This window comes from Barbatula barbatula (assembly GCF_947034865.1).
Source record: "Barbatula barbatula genome assembly, chromosome: 17".
Taxonomy (NCBI): domain Eukaryota; kingdom Metazoa; phylum Chordata; class Actinopteri; order Cypriniformes; family Nemacheilidae; genus Barbatula; species Barbatula barbatula.
This window is the reverse complement of record NC_136780.1, coordinates 15,080,929-15,106,691: the sequence shown is the minus strand read 5'-3', so window position 1 is coordinate 15,106,691 and position 25,763 is coordinate 15,080,929. Positions and strand designations below refer to the sequence as shown.

At 40.6% G+C, this 25,763-nt stretch overlaps 2 protein-coding genes across 5 annotated transcripts in view; one reads left to right on the top strand and one right to left on the bottom strand.

The window, feature by feature from the left end:
* The window catches only part of LOC306906511 (BEN domain-containing protein 2), a 27,058-nt gene extending 1,295 nt beyond the window's left edge, over positions 1-25,763 (bottom strand). Inside the window, exons 1-8 of one of the 4 annotated variants that reach the window (XM_079477972.1) lie at positions 25,696-25,763; positions 4,547-4,650; positions 3,985-4,062; positions 3,286-3,393; positions 2,757-3,108; positions 2,077-2,280; positions 683-804; positions 53-212 (exon numbers count right to left, since the gene is read on the bottom strand). In XM_079477972.1, coding sequence (XP_079334098.1) covers positions 53-212; positions 683-804; positions 2,077-2,280; positions 2,757-3,108; positions 3,286-3,393; positions 3,985-4,062; positions 4,547-4,594 — 1,072 coding nt within the window. In that variant the 5' untranslated portion in view covers positions 4,595-4,650; positions 25,696-25,763. Of the gene's footprint in view, positions 1-52; positions 213-682; positions 805-2,076; positions 2,281-2,756; positions 3,109-3,285; positions 3,394-3,984; positions 4,161-4,546; positions 4,651-5,897; positions 6,098-25,695 lie in introns of those variants that run through there. The other 3 variants (XM_079477970.1, XM_079477971.1, XM_079477969.1) reach the window with 3 other exon arrangements.
* LOC306906698 (uncharacterized protein) lies at positions 17,733-24,223 on the top strand (the record flags this gene model as incomplete). The annotated part of the gene is made up of 7 exons (XM_079478298.1): positions 17,733-17,895; positions 19,316-19,396; positions 20,078-20,172; positions 20,219-20,575; positions 22,924-23,011; positions 23,112-23,392; positions 23,545-24,223. 7 exons carry the CDS (start codon positions 17,733-17,735, stop codon positions 23,998-24,000), a joined length of 1,521 nt encoding a protein of 506 aa, XP_079334424.1. The 3' UTR covers positions 24,001-24,223.

The window sequence follows — 25,763 nt, the reverse complement described above, 5'->3', positions numbered from 1 at the left end:
ATGTTTGTAAATAGAGTTCGTAAAAGAAAAAGCAACAGATGTAAACGCCTACCCAAGTCGCATTCTGACGTGTTAAAGTAGATTTTGCTCTTCTGCATCTCTTGCGGTTTCTGTTCGGTGTCACTGTCAGACAGCTCAACATCAATCTCAGCAGTACGTGCAGGTGAAACTTCTACTTTTGATTGAACCGTTTTAGATGCATTCATCATTTGCTGTCAAGTAAAAACAAGCTTTTATAATGTAATAAAAAACAATGTTTAAATAAACACAAAAAGATTATACAACCGATCAATAATGTGTATCAGCCTTTGAAAAACATTTCAAGTAAAAATAAATCTGAATGTTTTAGGAAAGTTGTTTTTATATGTGTATGTACAGTTCATGTAATCCCTTAAAGCTGCAGTCTGTAACTTTGGCCTCTAGAGTTTGAAATGTAATAATGCAGTTTATTTTAACATACCAGTATGAGGTCATTTGATTAATGTATTTCCCATGAAATACCGGACAGCTGAACGTATGAATCATTAATATAAAATGATGTGATAAGGAGACCGTTTTGAAAACGTATGAACTTTTTCAACTTGCGATTAAAAATACCAATTGTAGGGTTCATGTGAGGTGATGAGCTCTGCTAATAATTGTACAGGAATTAAAACATTTGCTTAAATGGTTTTGGTCTCACCTTCGGTGTCTTGCTTATAAAGCGAAAGTATCGTGCCATTGAGGTTATTACAGACAAACACATTTTCCATTCTTTGCCTTTCTCACGAAGATCAAATTTGGGGTACCTCTTGCCAGCCCATTCTGTGAAAATGAGCACGGTTACATCTGATGGATTAACACAATACATATCTCCTGGGCCCAGTTTTTCAAAAGGTTTAATCCGGATAAAATTGATCCGGATTTAGTAATCCTTTTTTTGCGATCCGTGATCACGTAATCCATCTTACTTTTGGAGCCAGTTTTTTAAAGCAACATCGGATTGGATCAACCTGATCCAGATAGGAACTTTTCAGGATCACCAAATCTGGATAACCAGTGCTCAAACAGGATAGGAACTCACAATGTAGAACTATAGATATGTAAAGAGCAACAAGTAGAATAGCCAGTGTGGGGTCAATATAAGTTTATTTTGATTTGAAATGAAAACACACACATTTAAAAAAAACTAAAAACAAGAAAAACCCCACCCCATCCTCTTCCTGCAGTCCGCTCATCTGAAACCTACAACACAAACACTGTACATACAATAATAATTTCAGACTTCCTCATCTGATGTGGAGAGACCAGCTTGTCCGGGCGTAGCCTTTAGGATGCAGATCTCAAGTCTGGCCTTTGTTTGCTGCAGTTTGATCAGAGTCAGTTGTTCCTCTGCCAGAACGAGCAAACAGGACGTGCAACAAGGGACGCAATAGTTAGACACTATTTCTGATTTGGTTTTGTATTGGATTTCAAAAATCAGTGATTGCCATTCTTTGCATTTTTTTGGTTATTCTGTAATCCTTGCATGCATCACTAATAAATATTCTAAAAACAAAAATATTTTCGATTGTGATGAATATATATATATCAATTAGTGACAGAATAAAATGTATTGTTTTTGGTTTGGATAATTATTTTATGAGGCCAAACTCTTTCTACTTTGCTTTAGGCCTATACTGAAAGGCTGAATACGTTTAATCACTGTAGCCTGACGGATGAACAAATACAATTAAAACCTTATGAATAAATAGGATATCTTGTAACCAAATATAGTATTATTTGATACATTTTTTTAAGTTTTCATTACATTTTGGGCATGAAATCCACGCTGAATCCACCCTTCTGATGGGATCAGTTTAATCCAGATATTTTGGATCAAAGTGATCCAAATCCTACAAAAAAGTTCTGAAAAACCCAAACTAAAGGTTTGATCCGGATCAAAACCAAGATTGGATTACGTGATCTAATCCGATTATGTGATCCGTTTTTTCTTTTGAAAAACACATTTTCAAGATTTGATCCAATCCGTTATCCAAAATCCTAGTGGATTACTTTTGAAAAACTGGGCCCTGATAATAGATAAATCGGGCTCACCTCTGATGGCACTGATCTTGTTAGGGTCGAGTGTCTTCAGACGTTGAGTCGGATTTCTGGTTGTGCTGCTTTTAGAAAGTTCCTCAGTTGTGAACATGTTTCGCAAGAGGTACCGCACCGCTGCGCTGGGTCGAGCCATTTTACCTGCCTTGTGCAGGACACTGGATGGAAGGAAAACGTTCCTCTGAGATTTACCCACACAACCTATAGATGATACAAACAGAAGCATTCATGTCAAATATTGTTGACATTGTCCTGACATGAAATTTCGTATTCTCCTATAGGTTTTAATCGGGATTAATATAGTTTACTAAAACTACGATTACTTAAACATTTCTATTTATCGACTCAAATGAAATGTCTGACAAAATATTACTTTAAAAACTAAACGAAAATGAGCGATATCACTTTAGTAATTAACTGAAATAAATTTGAGGCGGTATTATTGAAAATAACTGAAAATTATAATAAACGTATATAACGATAACAAATAAATAACGAACGGATGGAAGCACATTACAAAATTGCAACAAATTTAACTGAAAATAAACAAAAACAAATTTGTCAGTTTGAAGTATTAATAAAACTAACCCAACGTAAAGTAACCTGCGATTTTGTTTCAAACAGAGATGGCGATAAAGAGGCAAAGTTACAGATCGCCGCAGAAATATTCAGCAAACCTTCTTGTGCCAGTCGAACATCAGAAAAAATCTTGCATGACTTTACAGGAGTGGTTCTTTCAGCAGGGTCAGCGCTATCAGTGTTGATTTGAGTTGGACCGTTCCCTCCGCCCTTCTGTTGTTCTGTGCGATTTATCTTGAGTGATGTTTTTTGTACGGAGTTATGGGATTGATTCTGGATATAAAGCCGTAAAGGCTTTTTAACATCTGGACCGGGAGACAGTGTGGGAAGTGTCCTGCTCTCCACAGAATGTGAAGAAGAAATGCGTGGCATAGGGAGCCTAGAAGTTGGCAAGCTTTTACTTCTGCTCTGGAAGCTGTCTGGGTTACCGGATGACACGTACGTCTTCTTCTACGTAAGAGAAAGTCAAATAAAATGAAACATTCAGGGTTATTTATTCATTTTAAGATGTTTTTAGCAAACAAACTAACCATATCAAATGTTAAATGCTGTTTCTATCATATAAAGTATTAGTGATACATAAATGCCTTCCACATTTGCTCGTATGTGTAAAGTGTGTCATTTCACCTGAGAGAGCAGAGCCGATGGATTCTCATGAAGGGTCTGTATGTTTGCTACTTTAGCCTGAAGCATGTCAAACTTTTCCTCAAGTTTCAGAATGGCTCCATACGTAACCTGCACACAGAGGAGGATTCATATTTGTTCAGCACTAGATGTAACCTGGTCCGATTGAAGTGTATTAACTGAATGACTGTCGTTTCTGTATAAATAACCCCGGAGTGGGGAGCGATGGTATGGTATCTTGATGCAAAACAAGACTCAGTTTTGAATTCATACAGAAAATAACAGAATGAGATTTCTGTCATCATTCACTAACACTTGTTCTGTACTATCGGTCTGTATAAAGCAGTGTGAATGAAATAGTTGAATGCCGATTTATTCTACCAAAAAATTAAATAACAATTCATGCAGATGGTTTACAGTACCACGTGTGTAGCTTTTGTTTTATTTGGCTTTCTTGTACGCTGTATGTTATGTCGTTGCCATTGTTTTCTTGCAGATAGTTTTTGAGGAGGATCAAACAAGGAACTTGTGATGCTTGCTTATAAAATGCAGAATTATTTGCACGTGTAAAACAGATATTCATAACTATTGCCAATAAAAGTTGAAAAGGGTATAAAAGTACATAATAGCAGAAGTTTTAGTTTTTAGTGTACTTCAACAACAGCAATACTTGCAGGCAGCACGTGTGGTAAAAGTAAGTACCTGACAGCAGCCAAGAATCTCTCCCAGAGTCCTCTTCAGGTCTGCTCCATTTATCTCAATAGAAGTGCCATTTTCCCCCTTCAGGCAAAGAACCAAAAACATGAGGTATGCAAGTCTGTGTAATGTTTGTTTTCGGTACCTGTGAATTATGTGGCAATTTATGTTCGATGACATCATTATTTAAACCGTCATTGCCTTCCTCAGAAATATAGCAGAAAAGCATTCAATACCATATTCCACGTCAACACATACCAGTACAGCTGAACCCCGTGTATTACAGTTCATGCTCATGACTCTCATCATTTCTTGTGACGTTGGTAAAATGATTCAATTTGAGAGTTCAAAAATCTAAATGAAGAAATCGTATTTTTTTTATATTCTGTGATGTATTTCTCTATCTGTTAACTGACAGAGCACTGCTTTCCAGTCAAGTACACAGTTGCAGTGGTTGCCACTTTGTTCAACAAATCAAATTAGTTAATCCTTCTAGTGTTCAAAGTAAATGTTACAATACTAATATGAAACCGTGTAACTCTAACACACTGTCATGGACAGGACTTACGCCTCCGCATCTCACAGATGATGTGCCATCATCAGCCCCAGTCTTCATACTGCACAATCCTCCTCTAACTGCAGACAGAAATGCAGCACCAGTGGATTATTTGTCTACAAATGAATGAAATTTTTCAATGAAAACTATTAAACAGCAAGAGTCAAAAATGAAAGTTCTGTCATCATTTATTCACTTTCGAGTGGTTCCGAATCTGCGTTTCTTTGATCTGATGAACGCAAAGAAAAATATTTGGACAGATCTTGCCCCCCATTGACTCCCATAGTAGGAAATATTACTTTATCATTCAGTTGAACACAAAAGAAGATATTTTGAAGAATGTAAGACAGCAAACAGTTCTGGGGCACTTTTGACTATCATTGTATTTTTTCCAACCATGCGAGTCAATGGGGGGGATAAAATGTCTGGTTATAAGCATTCTTCCAAATATCTTTCTCCGTGTTCATCAGAACAAACACATTCATACAGTTTTGGAACAATTTGTAAAAAGTTGACAGATTTACATGATGATGACAGAATTTTCATTTTTGTGTGAAGTATCATTTTGAGTTACTGTGATCTAATCTGTAGTACAGATTTATGTTTTATGTCTTCATTTGTAAAGGTATGAATAAAATAGTTGCCATTTACTCACAATGTAATTCAGTACCATGGTATTGTATACAGTATATATTTCAAAATGGTTTAGTATAATCATATGATACCATACTTTTCCCCAAAGCTTGGTCAAGAGATTAACCCTTATTAAATATGAACCATGTTCTACAATAGTTGCTCAGGTCAACTATGGTATTTGTGGTATAACCAACAGTAACAACACATTTACTATGGTTTTACTATAGTGACAAATAGTTTGTATTAGTCTGTGTGTCAGGAAAATAAAATGCATCTGCACTTTCGTTAATAACACTTTTTGTGATATGCACCATATCACAGTACACCAATGGCGATCATTCAACTCCACGTTATTATAACTTTCTTTATCGTAGTCTATGGATGTGAATCGGGTAAATTCAACCTTTGGTAGTAAATGATCAGACCATTTTCCTGTAGACGGTATTATTACATGCGTTCCTAACATCTTATATCCCAACATCTTATATCCCTTCTTCCTCTGACCTCGTGATCATGATGCGCTACTCAATTGCGTTCATGAACGTTCGTAAAGAAGGAACCGTGTCATCACACCAACGTACCACGAAAAAATATGCTACTTTCACTTCTGTATTTTAGAGCCAGAGAAACACAGGAGTTCATCAAACATTAAAGTAACTAGTACACAAGTCATCAAACCCCCCTCGACATTGTATGTTCAAACGTGTTTAAAAAGAGGCACGTGTACCGTGTAGAGACATGCTTGATCCTCCGCTGTCACTCTTGTATGGCTTCTCGTTTAATGTAAATAATCTAGTATTGTGTTTAAAAGACTATTGCGTGGATTTGAGATTAAGCTGTTGTTATTGTTGGGTTCCGACTCAAGCCACGCCCCGTTCTGCTCTGTCATCCCTCTTTGCGCATGTCTGAACGCTACAAAGCGTTCCCGACGCGTCTGAGGAACCACGGGAGCAAAATGCGGATGACGGTGGGCGGCGCTTAATCCAACAATCCTTTAGGGCTTTAAATCTCGATTGTGTTTTTCCAGAATCCATTAAACGTCTTTGGTGACATTATACGGCTGTGAGATGTGATCGTTCACGTGCTCATAGGCGTAATTTCCAGGTGGGGCACGTCCCCACCACTTTTGGGGAGAAATGAAGTAGCCTAATGCTTGCGGAAGATGTGCGGCTATTGTTTAGGGGCCATTAGCATCTATCTATCTCCCATTGCTCAAACTCGTTATATTTGCAGAAGACAGAAAGCCGCGACTTCAGGAACTTGATTTGGTCACTGTGACATTACCTTGTGACCACGTTCTGAAGACGTCTTGGCAACGTTCCATTTGTTAGAATGTTTACTTATGTTACCGAAACGTCCTAGCCATGTCCCCAAAATACTGGTCCTCAGATAATATGGACACCGGTCATTTGATTAATGAATCTGGTCATTTTTGCTAACGTTCCAGGAACGTCTGAGCCACGTCCTCATGTAACGCCGCAAATTGATCCCGGGGAGAACGTTGTAGCGACGTAATGCTGGACACTGGTCATTTCTGTTTATTATGTTACTGTTTGGAAAATGTATTATTAGAGTAAAATCTGTTATAATGTAAAGAGGATTGCCATTAATCTGTTTTCTTACAGCGATTAAACTGGAGTTTCATTCGATACCACAATTACAACTATTTATTTTGTTCTGAAAAGAGCCGTGTGCTCTCATCATTTAGGCCCCATTCACATTTCGCGTTTTTTCTGCGCGCATATTCTTTATTTTAAATGTAAGTGCAGGGAAATAGGGGGCGACGCAGTCGAGATGGGCATGTGCGGTGCGACGCGCCCTTTTTCAGGCACGTCTGTGCTGCATCTAGATTAAAAAAATCTAAACTTTTCAGAAAGCGGCGTGCGCACCACAGGTCATGTGACAAGAACCAACCAGCCAATATAGACAAGATCAATTAAGATGGAGACACGGATGATCACAGCATAACTAAATCTAGTACCAGAGTTATTGCAAGGTGTTTTCAGTGCATATATCTTTGTTTATATCTCCTCGTATCAATGGCTATCATGGCCCCATGGTTGCTTAGCGACGACATACGCCAGGGGAGCGCAAAGTCCATTTGGAAAAAAAGGAGGACACAGTGCAGCTCGCGTTTTCCACACGGTTTTAGACGCGCAATGTGAATTGGGCCTTCAACTGTCGATTATTTTTACCTCACTGCATGATTTAAAGTTAGCGGTTTATTTATACTCTTAATAGGACACACAGGTTCGACAGCTTGGAGGTGCAAATAAAACAGAGGTGTGACCTTCAAGTTAATTGTTCTATTTACCACCCTTATAAAAATGACAATTAGAATCCGTATGAAAAATATCTTCAATTTAGAGACACTTCTTGAAAGACACTTCAGAGGGGAACATCATAATAACAACGTCCAACTGGCTAAATCCAAGGCCTAAAACAGACATTGCAGCCCTATTCTGACAAGGGAGATCTGCCGCCAACTCCTCTGGGGGGCCTCTCTACTCTCTGAGGTATCCACGGCAGTAGGGGACAAACCATTAGTCCCCTGATCTGAAGCTTCTTCCCTGCTGTTGTCCTATAACAAATCTATTACAGATAGTGTACCGACAGGGGAGGGGGGATAAGGGGCAGGTGCTTTAGCAAGAACCTTATTACTAACTCTAATCCAGTACTATTCGTCCACAACTTCTTCCTCCTCCATGATAGTCTCTGCTTGCGGGGGCTCGAAACTCACTCCTGGACCACTGAGCCGGTGTACTTGGTGTCGCTCCAGATTATCAACAGGGGCAACACAATAGACCACTTCTCCCGGGACAGGTGCTCGAACCACTTGATACTTTGTGGGGCCCAAGACGTCTTGAATTTTATTCCTTCCCGAATACTACAGTCTTTTAGGTATATCAACTGACCCGCTCAGACTGTTGCTACAACCTTTCTGGTCATGACGACCTGGCTGCCATTCAGATTCTTTCTTGAGCACCCTCAAAAGCGACCCGCAAGCACTCTTGATGTTCCTTAATCTAGTCCATTACAGTTCATGTTCCATTACAGTTCCTGGTTCTATGACTCTTCCAAGCAAAAAATCAAGTGGGAGATTTTTGATCAAAGGTTCTTGGAAGGTTCTTGATCAAACATTAAAAGATCAGGGAAATCACCCATCGCTTGATGCACAGTAGTGTTGTAAGAGAACAGCAATTGGGGTAGAAAATTAGGCCAGTAAGTATTGGCTGACTCAGGGACCATGCAATGGGCACAGTGTACCTTCCAATTAAATTGTTTACATTGTCCATTGCCCTGAGGGTGATAGGGTGTAGTAAGAGTCTCCTCAATCCCATACAAATCACACAATTGTTGTATCAGGGCCCCTTCAGAGCTCCTCCCTTGATCGGAATTTATACGAGCTGGAGCTCCAAATTTGCAAAACCACTCTTTCACCAGGACGTCTGCTACTGTAGAGGATCCGATATAGAACCTCGTCTCTCACTACAAGATGATCCCACTGTCTCACCAGCTCTCACCCACTCAACTCCATCCGCTATCCGCGGTCTGGTCGTTGTTTCCTGTGTCAAAAATTAAGGAAAACTTGAATAACTGGATCGGCCTGTTGAAAAGCAGCCAGGTCATTCACCGAATAAATTGGTAGAGCAGATACTGCAGACTCGTAAGCATTAATTAGTGTCCGATCTAATGCCTGCTCCAAAGACATTGGATCTGCCTTCCCCAGAAGAACTTGATGCACCAGAGCGCTGCCTTCAAAAGGATGCTGTCTAGAATGGAAGTCTATGTTATGTGTTAGCCCGCCCTGATAAGTCAAAAACTTCCAGTAATGCCGCCCACCGTAACTCCGTTGCCCTAAGCTTTGCCATGTTTAAGTGCCTCAAAGGGTAATTATCAGTCCAGACTATGCATCTATGACCCTTCGCTATGTATCAATCGATGGCCAGCTTTTTTCCCTTTAGTTTCACCTAGTTCCCCAATCAGGCAATACAAGGGAGCTGCAATTACAGAGAAACCCTTCACGATCCGTCTGTAATAGCTAGCGAACCCCAGGAAAGATCTCAGGGCGGATACATCTCTTGGCTTAGCCCAATCAGCCACAACAGCAGTCTTCTCAGGGTCAGTAGAAACTCCTTCATCAGATATCACATGCCCAAGATATTTGACCTCCTTCTTGAAGAAGCAGCACTTTTCAAGTTTCACTTTAATGCCTTCTTGATGTAGCCGACTCAGGACAGTATCCAAACGTTCTAGATGTTCGTGGATGGAACTGGAAAAGAAAATCACATCATCTAAATACAACAACAAGATTTGAAAGTGTTGGGATTCAAACATACGTTTCATAAGTCTTTCCCAAACACCTCTTCATCCACTTCAGCTTACCCCAGATACGGTATATCAAAACCAACTGGCAGCTTTAAGTTGTAACCAATTACAGGTATGAAGTTGTTCATTTAATTGTTTAAAGAAAAATTTTCAGACACAGTCTTCACCATAGATCCAGTATCTAAGAGACATGGCACCCTCACTCCCCTCATAAGCACTTTACCCGAGGTACACTGTCCCACCAGTTGCGGCACCCCTCATGAACCATGACTCTACCACTCAGAGCGAGCTGGTTTTCTGCCGGCTGCTGCTGGGCTGACCTTCTCTACCTGAAATGAGACTGAGGCCCAGATTCAACATGTTCATTGTCACCCACTCTTCATGATCGGCCATCTTTGCCTTGGTGGATCGGGTGGATGCACGCATTCCCTCCGTTGAGCAAGCGATTGCAGTGAACCTGGGCCTGTCCTCATCTTCTCTGCGGTCCGAGGCTGGGCTGGCATCTAAGCCATGCCGGATGAATGCCCAGGTAGCAGAGAAGGCGTATTCCGCCTCTGGAGAGGACACCTCTGCTCTACAAAAATTCTGCCGTTTCTCATACAATGAGCAAACCCTTTCCCATAGGTTTTGCCTTGTATATAGGGTGTAAATGCCAACCGTTTCTCACACAATGAGCAGACCCTCCCTTAGGTTTTGCCTTGTATATATGATGTGTAATTCAGCCGTTTCTCATACAATGAGCAAACCATTTCCCATAGGTTTTGTCTTGTATATATGCTGTAAAATTCAACTGTTTCTCAAACAATGAGCAGACCCTCCCTTAGGTTTTGCCTTGTATATACTGTATGCCATGTAGTTTAGCCGTTTCAAGCACAATGAGCCGCTTCTCGTACACGAGAAGACCCGTGCAAAATTTTTACACGTGAATAGGCCCCGATGCACATGCTCAGTGCACTTGTTAGGGGCCCCTTGTAGGAAAGTGGTTAGAGTCATTCACTTCTACGTGGGAGATCTGTGTTCGATTCCCGTCTTAGCCATCACTTCCTGTGCTCAAATTGCACTGTGATGTGTTGTACGTGGACACCATATCTTATATTATACAGATATGAATTGTTTGTAATACCTGTTGCAGGGTGTAGGCTTATGACTTAGTCATGTTACTGTCCTGGCCCATTATTGCATAGATCCTCGCTTTGTTGCGTTTTATCATATTTGTGACATATCCAGACAGCCACGCTTTCGGCGGTTGACAGATCGTCATACAGGTTATTGTACCCAAACTTAACCATATGCAGTATTTGTTTTAATCTAGACAACACCTTGTCGTAGACATTTTCTGTGATTCTTGTTGCAATTCTGAATATGAACTGTCACTGGATCTGCCCCGAGTAAGGGGAAGCTGCAGACCTGGATCCGGTAAATATACGCCCCTGTTATAACTCATGCGTCCAGTAGGGGGAGAAGGAAATACGGTGAATAACACTATATGGGGAGGCTGCCGAGTTTAGAAAGAGAGATTTCTACATTCAAACCATATTGGACCAAAGTTTTTAATGTGGGTTTTATCATGCATGACGTATGTATGTATGTATTATTTGACAAAATACTTGAGTGAGAATGCAGTTTAAGTCTTTTTACTTAGAGACTTAGCGATTTGCATACATACATGCCTATTATAAATGTGTATTTTGTGTGTTCACACATCATAGACTGTCAAAAAAATCACACATTTGTGATTATCCACTCTAATGTTGCTCCAGAAACCATGTGGTTTATGTTTAAATGCAAGGATTAAACAGGGTTTACCAGAAGAAGCAATGTCACGCAAGGTAAAGATAGACAACAAGATAAAAAATAAAAATGTAATTCATTTTAAAAGTGAGTGAGACAGAGCGGGTAAAGAGAAGACTAGGGGCAGCTTAACCTACACGTGGTTAGCTAAGTTTGAGTTGGACATAACATATATGAATGAAATTACCACTCTGCTTTGCTCTTTAAACTTTTTGGTTTCTTCGTCCTTCTACCTCTATTTTTACAGTTGTGTACCCTGCATCTCATAAACTTGTCCTTGTGTAATTATTGTTCTTTGTTGATATGAACCTGCAACCATTCAAAATCTATTGAGCAGTCAGTACTGTTCACAAATGGAAAGCACAATGTTCAGTGCAAAACAATTTGTTTACAGTATTGTACAGCCTTCAATGTACTGTAATATAAAATCAGAAAACAAAAGAGTAAACATGTGAGGATCAATGTGCTTCTCTTTGGGCTGGGTCAGGCCAGAGCACTTCATGAACGTCACAAGCAATATTGTCCTTCCTGAGGCAATGGGGAAGAAGCCTCTTGTGTGCCGTATCCAGTCCTGACATGAAACATGGTGATGCAGAACACCATGGTTGCTGATAGCAGCACAGATTGTGACATTACCACCTCGTTGACCAGGAACTTCAACAATGGCCCGCTGTCCAATCCCGCCTCTACTTCTTCTCTTCCTCTTTCTTGCCCTCCTCCTCCTCTTCATCTTCCTCTTTCTTGCCCTCCTCCTCCTCTTCACCTTCCTCTTTCTTGCCCTCCTCCTCATCGCCCACCTCACATAAGCACTCGTCCTCTCACATTATTTTTTCTATCCATTTTCAGACTTTCTCCTTCCCACCTTCAACACTCTTTGCTCTATGAACTGGCTTATATCGGTTGTGTCACATCATTTGAAACAGGTTAAATCAAATTTGAGTGGTTGTGTTCAATCAATGAGAATATCTTCTCTATTTGTATTTGATTGTTACCACTTGTGTTTACCGGTATGGATGACATGTGCATTAGAGTGCAGAATGTGTTTTGAGAATGAGAATGTGTTGAGTGTTTTGCTGAAGAGTCTAAGCAGTGTTGCCAACACATTTTCAGGGGAAGTTGCTAAAGGCAGATCGATTTGTTGCTAAAAGTTGCTAAATGACGTTGTGACGTCATTACGCAGTGACGTCATTACGTAATCGCAACGCAAAACTACGCCATTATATGTAATACGTAGATATGACTGTTTGTAAAATAAATAATATATACACACACACAGCATTTGTAAAAGTAATACAAACAACACTTATTCATGATAAGATTTTTTTTATTTTTAAATACAACATTGATATTGAACAGTTAAACACTTTTAAACAATTACATTTTATGTAGGCTATTTTCTGATTTACCAGTGAAATTACACATTAACTGAACAATTTAAGCACTGTGGTAGTTGATATCTTACCAAAATAATCAACAAGTATACAAGTTAATAACAAAGTATATCAGTAAATGAACAATTAGGCTATATTGAACAATTGCAGCTAGCATCTTAACTTAAATGTGATTGTCTATTGCTAGTCACCTCTTTCCAACTCTCTCCATAGAATGGTGTGCTGCTGGGCTGGTTAGCAGTGGTTTCCTCAGATTATTTTTCTTATTTACAGTGCAGTGCACACTGTCACCACCATCCTTGATTCCCCCAGTTCCGGAAAGTCCATTGATGAATCATAGATTTACAAGCAAATCATTTTCATCTTCACTGTCCAATGAGCTGGTATCAGCAGAAACGGATGGCATGGCTTTAAAGCTGTATGCTGCTGTGGTGCCAAACTGTTGCAGAACTTCACTGGGTAGTTCATGCTGGTAACAAGTATCACCAGCCAGCTTCAGTCCATACCGCACAAGGAGTATGGAGTTGAGAGTGTGCAGGGACAGTCTATTTCTTAACTTAGACTTGACCACACTCATTTGGCTGAACAGCCGTTCAACCTCTGCATTTGAGTGAGGCAAAGAGAGGGCAGCCAGTGCAGCTTTGCACAGTTCTTCGAATGGTTTTAACCCTGAAGCGTCTGTGTAGTTATACACTTCGCTCCAAAACTCAATGGTATTTTCAGTTGATTCCCACCTCAATAAATGGATATTTCTCCATTGGGAAACAATTTTGTCAATTGTCTCTGGCTGGTACCCCAGTAGCTCAACTACTTTAATAATTTGATTGGTGCCTTTATTGTGTTTTAGTGTTTCCTTAACACTGAACAGGGTCATGTTTCGTAAGGTTTCGAGATTGTCTGGGAGCCTTCCTTGCAGCTCCTTGCTTAGAGCAACAACATAGTTGATGCATCGTCTCCGAATTACTTTTTCGTCCTCTGGCGCAAGGCTGAGTTGGGCCATTGTGCTTTCGAAAAGGTATCCAAGATATGGTGCTGGACTGAGATGACCATCAATGGCATCCTTCAGGACATTAATTTTTGCCATAGGGTTGACTACTCTGCTACAAATTGATGATATGAGGTGTACCAGATTGTCTAAAAGCTTGACAGGATCTGTATGTTCTCCCTCAAATGACTTCACTGCAACTTGAACTTCAGACAGAATTGATTTTAAGAATGTAAGGTAGACATAGTTGTTCTTGTCCATGTACATAGCATGGAGCACATCTGCCATGTAGCAATGCTCGCTGGCCTTGGTCAACTCAAAGTGGAGTTTCAATTCTTCCCACTGGTCCAATATACGAGTTACCGCAGGCTCAATCGATAGCCAACGTGTAGCACACACTTTGGTGATCTGCAGGGGTTTCTGACCACAATTAATGGTGGCATACACTGCTTTGTATGCCTCTCGCCGTTTTGGGGAAATCGAAAACCAGTTGTAGGTTTCCCTGATTAAGTATTCAACACTTCTAGGGATGGTTTCTTTGGATGCTGCACTGACAGCCAATTGTAAAGAATGGCACACACAGCGAATGAGTACCAAATTGGGCAAAGCACATTCTTCCTTTAAAATCTTGTGTACGCCATTGTGTACCCCAGTCATCACAGACGCATTATCAGTGCCAATACCCTGAAGATTCTCCTTTTTAAGGCTACACTTTTCAAGAAATTCAACTATTGCCTTTACTATTGATCTGGCATCGCCCGCCTCCAATTCAACCAGCCCAAGAAATGTGGACACAATTGTTCTTTTTTTAGCACTAAAATACCGAATCACCACACCCAGGTATTTTGAGACACTGACATCAGTGGACTCATCCAAAAGGAGACTGAACCTCTCATCCCCCACATCTGATGTTATCCTTTTCAGAAAATAAGGAGCCAATACTCCCTTAATCATTTCTGTGCACTTGGTGCGGTGCATCTGGAAGTTTGTTGCTGCCACAGAATCTGAAAAGGCAGCTTTGCAAGCCATACCTAAATGGTCACATGCTAGCAGTGAACAGTGTTCCGCAATGAACATTGCCATAGTAGCTTCTGCACTTTTGCAGTTATCCACTTTCTTAACTAGCTGCGGTAATGTAGACTGCTTTGCTGGGTTATATGCTTTTGATTTATTTATATGCTTTGCTGTAGCACAATGTTTTTTGATGTCATACATTTTTGCAAGCATATCTGATTTGCAATACGCACAGTATGCTCGACAGTCATCCCCAACTACTGGCTTCAGCCACCCTTTAAATTCAGGTAAAGACTCCCACTCTTTTCTGTACTTCTGGCTGTACAGTTTTGATTGAGACATGTTGATGGATGTAGTTAAGTCTCTAATCAAACATTCATTAACAGCTATATTCACTGGATTTTAACTGTGGTTGTTGAACTATTTAAATGTATCAAGAAAAGTTTAAGAAAAACTTCAAATACGTAATTTAATCAGATTTTGTCTGTAGTGAGTGCACTAGCATGCATTAGCCCTTTCGAAGTGTTAATGGTAGCCTACTTGTAGGAAATTATAAATGTATCTTTTCTTTTTAATTCTGACTTGCTTACCAAACAAATGTACTCTGAACTTAATGTGTTTAAACAATTTTGCCAAAAATTTTAAATGCGTGCTGCTCGGTGCTTGCCCTGGGCGCTATATAGACCTTATGTAGCCCCGCCCCTGCGCTCGTTGTCTTTTGTCTTCCTGTTTTCAAATTTCCACAGCGATCTTGAAGGGTAACTAAACCCTAAAACAACTTTTTTTAGTTAATGATCTGTAAGACTGGGGCTTTATTAATGCTGTTCATTTATTCAAGCAATTTTTTTTTACATGTGGGTATAAAGTGTTTTAATTCTACAATATATGCTGTAAAAAGGTAAAAACGTCTGAGTGCTGCCCTCTTCAGGATGAACAGTGGCTACTGCAGTTTAATTTTGGAAGTTCTGATGCCCTAACCAGCTCACTAAGCCCTTGCTGTGTCATGTTTTTTGGATTTTAGTCACTTTCCCAAAATTGCTAAAAGTTGCCAAATAAATTTTAAAAATTGCTAAATTTGTTGCTAGGTGCTTTTTGAAAAAAAAGTTGCTAGGGTAGTCTGAAAAGTTGCTAAATCTAGCAACAAAATTGCTAAGTTGGCAACACTGAGTCTAAGTGAGATCTGCAAATTGTGTTTTACCATGAGAAATGGTTTAAGGTATTGACAACAGACTGCACAATTAGCTAAATAAGTTCAGGCAACTGAGAACTTTGTTCAGCCAATGTTTTTTAGTGTTTTAGCAATTGAGAAAAACTGTAAAATGTACTTGTGTAGTGCTGGGTTGTCTCAGCCCTGCTGGGTTGTTCTAACCTATTGTTTGGTCAAATACATTTTCTGTTAATTTATACAGACGGCTAGATTTGTCCCCTTTTGAACCTTTCTGAAAATAACCCATTATTTAGTGTGTGTTGCCTTTATTCGGTTTCAAACTTAAAATAGATTTATACTTTGTACTTTACCTTTGTCATTTTGCATTTTGCAAATCTCTTGCCTTTGGGTGGATTTTTATCTGATTATTCAGTCTTGGTATGCCAAGCAGACTGTATCACATCTATATGTGGTGAAATGAATTTCAGTGTGCGAACTCCACGCCCACTAGTAATGAGTGTCATTGGGTGGCGGGTATATATATCGTGGTGGGTGGGAACAGGTGATGTTGCTTCACCGTTTCAGCCGGTTCCGGTATTCGCTGTGTTCGATATCCCCTCGTGGTGAAGTGTCTGTTTGCCTTTTTGGGATAATAATTTGCTGCATCGTTGGTCAAACTGCTACGAAGATGCGTGTTTGTGACCGCTGTCTTCCTGTCGGTAGGTATCGTTGTACTTTTACAAGATATGCATGTCAGAGATCTTTTCTTAATTGTTACCATTATTTTCGCGTAGTTACTTAAGGTGCTCCGCCGGATAGGTGACGGGGTTTCCCGCATGTGGGTATGTAAAATCTACTCTTCTTTTACGATCGCGTTGAAAGGTATGTGAAGTCATTGTTTTAAATTGTGTATTTATATCTTAGATACAAACCAGTGCATCCTTGTATCCTTTTGTGCTCTGTCGCTGCAAGATTTGATGTCTCAATACTGCTGTTTTGCTTTAGTTTTTCTTTTGTTTTGCTTCGCGTTGCTTCCGGGTTGCTGCTTGCTTGCTTTTCTCGCTAGCCGGCCCAGGGGTGTGTGCGGTGGCCTAGTGGTTGCCGGTGTTTCTGTGGTACATTTAGAAGATTGTTTAATTGATTTCCTTTTTGTACTTATTTCTTTTGTTTTCTTGTTTTCATTATAGTTTTGTTTAATTTAATCATTGTTCCATTTCTATTTTCTTTGTTTCTAGGAGCTGGGAGGAGTCCAGAGTGGGCAGGCTAGTTATCCCTGGTGCCAGAGTTTTCCTACCAAGTGTAGTTTTCTTTATATTTTCTTTTGACGTGTATTCCACGTGTGTGTGTGTCGTGGTTGTCTGTTTGGTGCACGGGTTGACCCTTGCGGGCATTGGAGGCCTAGGATCTAGCCTGTTCAACTACTGGTGATCTCAGTTCCCGAAGTTTGTGTACTATTTTGTTTAGTTAAAATTGTCTGCTTCATGTGATTGAACTCCTGACTAACACCATTGCAGTGACCAGTTTTTAATTATTTATGGTCATATATTAAAATTACAACTAGTACCAAATAAAGGTGTCAATTATCAATATCCACGTCTCATAGTCTCTGTCAAAAAGGGAAACTTGAACCTGTGTGCTTGTATTGATTCTTTCCCAGGTAGTTAACCTGGGTGGCGTAGTCGTTATTTTCTTTAGTCCAGTGGGATTGAGTTCTTCCTCGGGCTGTTCGAATCCAAATCCCACCCCTTCTTGATACATTTGGCGTAGTCGGCAAGGTGTCCCTATCTTATTGACCTCTAGTGATGTGGATATTGATTTGTTGATTGTTTTGTGGCTGTCCATTTGTTTATTTGTTTATTTTTGAAGCAAAACAGCAGTGGTTGAGGGACGTTATTTTTCTTTACCATGGAAGACGAATTGCAGGAGTTACGAGAACTGGTAGCCCAGTTAAGAGCTGATAATTTAACATTGCGACAGGGACCTTCCCAGACAAGTTTGCCAGGCCCAAGTAATGAACCTTCTGGTCTGTTAGAGCCACCAGAGCTCTCATCCCAAGCTACTGATGCTGGTGCCACATTAACTTTTTATCCCTAGGGATAGGAAGTGTCCAAAATTTAATGGCAGATAGGGTATCGGGATAAATGAGTGGGTTGAAGAAGTGCAGGCCTGAATGCGGGCCCGACATCTTTCCGTGGCAGATCAATCTTTCTATTTGTTTGACCATTTGGAAGGGGAGGCACGGGAAGATATCCGATATCGACCTGCTCACGAACTAGATGTTCCTGAGAGAATTTTTTTTTGCTTTGAAAGAATTGTACGGCTGTTCGCAGTCGTATATTGCGTTGCAGGAGGCATTCTTCTCCCGGAGACAACAGGAGGGTGAGACCTTATTAGAGTTTTCTCTTGCCTTACTGGGTCTTTTGGAGAAGGTGAAACGGCAGTCACCGAACGTAATACCAAATGCTGAGATACTGTTGCGAGATCAGTTTGTTGAGTATGTTCTTGATTGTACCCTTCGGCGTGAACTCAGCAGTTGGTGCGCCGTCAACCCTCTGCTACCCTATTAGATGTTCGTAGTGAAGCTATAAGGTGGGAAAGGGAGGGTATGCCTGGGGGGGTTGGACGTCGTAGCCATTCTGTTCCTGTAGCGCATGGATTTCAATATGGTGTCGAAGGTGGTGCTCGTTCACCTGTGGAGAATTCCAAGTGTTCTGGATTGAGTGAGCTTAGGGAAATGTTAAAATTACAGCAAGAGCAACTGACTTTGCTTACTAAAAGTGTTACTCAGTTATGTGAATTACCGAGGGGCATTCGTCCTGTTCGTAATGATTCAGTTATATGTAGTAGATGTCAAAAACGTGGTAATTTTGCGAGAGAGTGCAATGAGGAGCGTGTTCCTCCTCGACCAGATCGAACAGACTCCAGGACATCAGAGAATAGACGAGAGAACGTGTTTTTTTCTCGATCAGATAGGACACAAAATTGGCAGCAACACTTGCACCAGGCATCGGAAAACTAGTTCCCGCTGTGTTGTCGAGTCGCAACTCGGGTGGGGAAAACGAAGGCTCTGATATGTTTATGAGGGAGGGCCCTGGGTCAAATTTAATGTCATCACGCCACCATGTTGTGGTTCTTATGGGTGGTATATCTGTGCCGTGTTTGATTGACACTGGCTCAATGGTGTCTACCATTATAGAAAGTTGTTTCCGTGAATATTCATGAGCCTTGGGACCAAGAACGTCTTAAGGCCTGTCAGTGGCTACAGCTTAGAGCCGCTAACGGGTTGTCTATCCCTTATAATGGTTATATCGAATTAGATGTAGAACTATGCTATAAGTTGGTTTCGAAATGTGGAGTGTTAGTGGTCCGAGATCCCTCGGGTGGTATCTGTGCCCAGGCCCCTGGTGTGTTGGGTATGAATGTCTTAGGGCGGTGCTATCAGGAGCTTTTTGGGCAGTATGGACTTTCTCTTTTTGATTCTCCTTTAGTGTCTGGGGCTGCCCCTGTGGTGTTTCAGGCTCTGCAGCACTGCCATCAGGCAAATGCACAATTTCCGATGGAAGCAACAGGTAAAGTGACGGTGTGTGGCCCTCGAGCAGGTCGCATACCAGGTGGTATGATGAAACTAGTTGCTGCCACTTGTTCTGAGAAGTTTTCTAGTGGTGTTGCCCTCTTCGAACCTTTGGAGTCGGGACTCCCAGTAGGGTTATTAGCTTCCCCTGCCCTTGTCCAAGTGTCAAGAGGCACCGTATATATACCCAATGTCAATGTGGGGACTACTGATGCCTTGTTGTTTCCTCGCAGGGGGATTGGCACCCTAACTAGTGTGTATGTTGTTAGTCAGCCCCCAGGTGTTTGCAGTCCATATGCCCCTCCAATAGTCCTTGTTAAAAAGAAGGACGGTAGTCTACGGATGTGTGTGAACTACCGTCAGCTAAATACTAAGACCCGGAAGGATGCCTTTCCTTTACCCCGCATAGAGGAGTCATTGGACACATTGACTGGTGCCCGCTGGTTTTCCACTATGGATTTAGCCAGCGGGTATAATCAGGTTCCAGTCACTGAGGGGGACAAGCCCAAGACCGCTTTTTGCACACCATTCGGGTTATTTGAATGGAACCGAATGCCATTTGGGTTGTGCAATGCCCCCAGTACGTTCCAGCGATTAATGGAGCGCCTGTTTGGAGATCAGCAGTGTCATTCCTTGCTGTTATATTTGGATGATATTATTGTGTTCTCCTCTTCTATAGAGCAGCATATGGAGCGGTTGGAGGTGGTATTAGGCCGATTGGAACGGGAGGGACTTAAGGCCAAGCTTGAAAAGTGTGCGTTTTTGCAGGCTAAGGTTAGCTATCTTGGCCACCTAATTTCTGCTGAAGGCGTGTCCACAGACCCGGGTAAAACCCAAGTTGTGGCTCAGTGGCGTTGTCCATCTAGTGCTACAGAGCCACGTGGGTTTCACGAGTTACTACCTACGTTTTGTGGAGGGATTTGCAAAGGTGGCAGCCCTTCTGCAACGACTGGTAGCAGAGTTTTCTGGTAGTAAGAGGAAGCCCAGAAAGCAGATTGGTACGGGCTTTGTTGATGCCTGGAGTGAGCAGTGTGAGAAGAGCTTTGAGGAGTTAAAGCAACAAATCATTTCTGCACCAGTACTTGCATATGCTGACTTTTCCCAGCCATTTATCTTGGAGGTGGATGTCAGCCACGGAGGTCTGGGGGCAGTCCTCTCCCAAGAGCAAGAAGGCCAAGTGCGCCCTGTTGTGTATGCAAGTCGCAGTCTGCGGCCGACGGAACGTAATATGTCAAACTACAGCTCGATGAAATTGTCTGCTTCATGTGATTGAACTCCTGACTACCACCATTGCAGTGACCAGTTTTTAATTATTTATGGTCATATATTAAAATTACAACTAGTACCAAATAAAGGTGTCAATGATCAATATCAACATCTCATAGTCTCTGACAAAAAGGGAAACTTGAACCTGTGTGCTTGTATTGATTCTTTCCCAGGTAGTTAACCTGGGTGGCGTAGTCGTTATTTTCTTTAGTAAATATATTCCTATTTTCCAATATGATTGACAGACATCCCAAGTCTCCCGAAAGTTCCGGGAGTCTCCCGCATATTGATAGCGGCTCCCTGATGCCCGCAAATGACTTGAAATATCCCGGAATCTAGAGCGAGTGATCAAGAGCGCGCATGCGAGACAGAGACTGTGCTTCAACACATGTAGCGCACGCACAGCAGAGAGGGAGCGCGATACCTTGGGTGTGTGTGTTTGTGCTAGTCTGCGTATGTGACTCGTGAAGCGCAGGTAATACAGAGAGCATCCTAATTGGCCCGTTTCGGTAAATCAACCAATCAATTGTCAGTGTGGGCGGGCTTTTATCTCTTCTCCCTAGTCCCGACCTGAATACTGGGTTTAATGATTGTAAAGACATGTTGAGGTGAGTTCATCAAGTTTTATTTGATTTCATGCGCATATTATTCAGGTCGGCTAACAACTAGCTACGTGAAAACACCTTAGACATATTTAAAATGGCAATGGAATGTAAATAAAAGCAGTTTACATGAGAGAGAGAGAGAGAGAGAGACAGAGAGAGAGAGAGAGAGAGAGAGAGAGAGGGAGAGGGGGGTGGAAGGGACACCTCCCTGAAATGACTTTTTGCAGGTTGGGATGTCTGGATTGAGTTCTTCCTCGGGCTGTTTGAATCCAAATCCCACTCCTTCTTGCTACATATACCTATTTTATACCGTGGCCACACCTCATGTACACCAGTATTTGTTTTAACCGGTTCTTTTCAGTGAACCAGTCGAACCAGTTCATCAAACTGGCATGATTTTTTTTGGATGGTTCACATATTGGTGGTAAGAAGTTAGGAATACAACAATGTATTTGTATCACACAGATACTGGGCAGGGGCTTTAGAAACGTGGTCAAACCAGGTTAATGCAAAATAGCACACGTTGCTAACACCTCTAAACAGGTTTGTTACCTTTATTTACACAAACATGTTGTTTTTTATCGGACACTACAATGTGTTAACAAGGCAGACAGTTGAAATGTTCAGTAGATTTCACTAATCCATCTACAGTATGCAGTGAACAGATCGCGTCAAGTTATTATATTATGATCACAAGACATTCAGATTGACTAATTCAAACAACTAAACTTTGTTTTACTATCTTATTTACAAGTTATGTTTTAAAATCAACTGTACTGTGATTGTGGTGGCATTTTATTTAAGAGGTTAGGAGTAAAGGAATCATACTTACAAAGGTGATACAAACTAGAAGTATTATTACAGTTTTTTACAATCGCTATGACAGTTTTTTCATTACATTTAACACGTTTCCTAAACTCTTAACACGGTTAGCACAACATCCGTCTTTTTTAGGCTATACAATTAACACATTTCTTGTTGCTATGACACAAAATGCATACAGTTAACACAAATTTAAAATACTTGAACTTCTTTTACACACAAGCTCAACCAATAACAAAACAATGTAATTTTACAGCCAAATCTACAAATGCTTTCACACTGTATGTCAGAACAGATAACATCATGTTCTAAACATAACTTATATAAGCTAAAGTCAAAGTGAACAGCTGTTCATATTGTGAATTGAAACACAAATATATTCCCTGTAATTTATTCCATTGCTAATGAGAAAAAGCTTAGTGAAGTTATGCAAATATATAAATCACAGCTGATTCCCATCTAGGAAGCACACTCAGGTGTTGAGTTTCTTTCAATTGCATGACCATAAGTTATAAAAGAGGACTCTTTGGGCTGATCTTGTGTGGAAAAGGAACAATATAGAGCAACACAAAGAGAGAAAGAAAGAAAGAAAGAAAGAAAGAAAGAAAGAAAGAAAGAAAGAAAGAAAGAAAGAAAGAAAGAAAGAAAGAAAATGCCTGCACGAGGGAGAGGAAGACGAGTACCAGGACAAGGGAGAGGAGTGGGGCAAGGGCAAGGGAGAGGAGTGGGGCAAGGGAGAGGAGTTCGAATGCGTGGTGGCGCTCAAAGAAGGACCAGAGCTAAGGTAACTGATCAAATAAGAGCTACTATCATTGATCATGTCATAAACCAGGGGCTATCATACAGAGAGGCTGGTGAACGAGTGCAGCCAAATCTCAGCCGGGACACAGTGGCGTCCGTATTTTCAGAGAAACCAACAGGTAGGATATGCTTCTAGTAAAGTGTAAATAATTTTACCATTTAGAAGAGTGACTCTATGCCTCCGATCTCTAATATGTAACTGTATTTTGTCCCTCTAAGGATTCAACGTCTACCTCCCTCGGGGCAGAGGAAAGCTCCTAAATGAAGAACAGGAACTTGCTATTGTCAACATGGTGATTGCTAACAATGAAATAAAACTGAAGGACATTCAGTCCAGTGTTGTAGAGGACAACCTTGTCTTTGGGAACATTGCAGCAATCAGCATAACATCCATTTCTCGGACTCTAGCTAAACACAGAGTCCGAATGAAGCAACTATACAAAGTTCCTTTTGAAAGGAACAGTGAGCGCATCAAAGAACTCCGTCACCAATATGTCCAGGTAAGGTTATGCAATACAGTCATTACTGTACTATACATTGTGTGTTTTGCAGTAAACTACTCTATAAACCTGGAGAACGTTAGGACATACAGTAAATATACAGCACAGCATTTACATAAACTGTGTAATTACTACACTGTGTAATTACTCAGAGAGTCATGGAGTTGGAGGCCAATCAAGTCCCACATGAAATTTTATATGTTGACGAGGCTGGCTTCAACTTGGCGAAAAGGCGTTGCCGTGAGAGAAACATAATTGGCAAAAGAGCCACAGTCACCGTGCCGGGCCAGAGAGGAGCCAACATCACCATGTGCGCCGCAATCTCCAACAACGGTGCACTCCTGCATAAATGTGAGATTGGCCCCTACAACACCGACCGCCTTCTCCTGTTTTTAGAAGACCTTCACGAAAGACTGGTGCCAGAGGTAGAAAGGGGACAGGTGGAAGACCACTTGCCAATATATGTGATCACATGGGACAATGTGGCATTCCACCATTCCCGTGCAGGCACAGCCTGGTTTGACGCCCATCCAAGGATGATGTCCCATTTCCTTGCTCCTTACTCCCCTTTCCTCAACCCCATCAGCCTGGAAATGGAAGGTTTTTGACCATCGTCCACATGACCAAATGTCCCTCCTGGATGCAGGATTCTTCCCAAGATGCCTTGCCAGAGAATATATCAGGTGTGATGTGGATGAGAACATGTGGCCAAATGCAGAAGACCGAGCAGATTAGAAGATTACTTTTTTTATTATTATTATTATTCCGGTGCTTTTTCTGTTTGTATATCTTGCAGTAATGTCCTTTTTCAAATAAAGTCTTTACTGCAGCATTTCTGTCTCTGTATTTTTTTTCATAAACTGTGCATTCTATAAAGCTACGCTGAGATGGTCATTCATTTTTGTATTATATTTCTGCAGCAAAAGAAACAAAATGCATACATTTACTAAACCCAAACAAAACTAAAATGTAGAGAGTCTTCAAAAGATACTACAGTGCAAAACCCAATCTATGATCAATACAATAAACTGTCTATTGTATAAGGGCAGACCTGACACATAAAATAATGCAGTTTCTGTAAATTCAGCTGATATTAGTGTTTTTTTTGTCATTGTGTTATGATTGACTAAATGTTCCTGTTGGAAGAGAACATGTGTTAGGGTTTTGAATAATTATTTGATTTTGAAACATGTTTGCAAGGTTTTGTTAGACATAGTGTATTGTGTTAGTGAATTATTGTATTTTGAAAATTAGTTTTGGAGTTTAGTTTACAATGTGTGATTTTGAGCATGAAATTAACCGTTTTGCCAATTGTGTGTTTTAGGTGTGTTGGTGCGTTAAGAGTTTAGGAAACTTGTTAAATGTATTGAAAAAACTGTCATAGCGATTGTAAAAAACTGTAACTAAGCCCTGAGGATGCTGACATTAAGCATAAAGTGGCAGTGTTCACATCCAAGTATGAGAAGTGCACATGAGATCAGAAGAGAAGAAAGGATGCAACAGCAGATGGCAAGCAGTTATAGTGTATATGTCGAGAAAAACCCCCACAAAAAATACTTTTCCTCTGGCACATCACCACAACACTGCTGGACGTTTGGGATGAATACTGTTTATAGGAACCGTTGAACTGGGATGAGCAGCGACACAAACTGGACATCCACCCAGTTATGTTGTCATAAATGCATGAAGCTTCAAGGCGTCTGAAGCATAAAGCATGAACATATTTCAAATATCTCTACATTGTTGATTTAATCACTTAATACTACTTTCCTATTGGTACCGTTTTCAACTTCAGTAATTACAGTTTTTTACAGACGCTAGGACACATACTTTTGCAAAAACTCTTCACACAGTTCTCCTAACCAACTTTCAGCTTGGCAAAGCAGTTAATTTCACATTCAAATTTCACTACAACTTCCAAAACACCTTATTCAGGTCTCAAATCAACTAATTCTTCCAGAACACTAGCAAAGGTTGACAGCCGACAAACACACTTTGTCACCCACAAAACAATGACGTAAAAACACTAACAACATGTAGCATTATACAATGTTTTCTTGTGTAAAACAAGGACACATCTCTGTTTATAATTCACTGCAATATATGTTACTGGAATAAATCAGACATGCTGCAGAATTTGCAATATTTTATGTCGTTTATTTATTTTTATTTTTTTGCACTTCGTAATTCGGCACTAAAATAACAAGGCAACAGAAGCTGTTACAGTAGTAAATTTGTACAAATTGTCTTTGTGTGTGTTTGGTTTTGTTCAAAAGCAGTTCTGTATTTTATTGTGATCTTACCTGGACATATTGGTTCTTGAGTTGCTTGACATGTTCAGAGTTCCTCTCAATATGCACAGAGTACAACT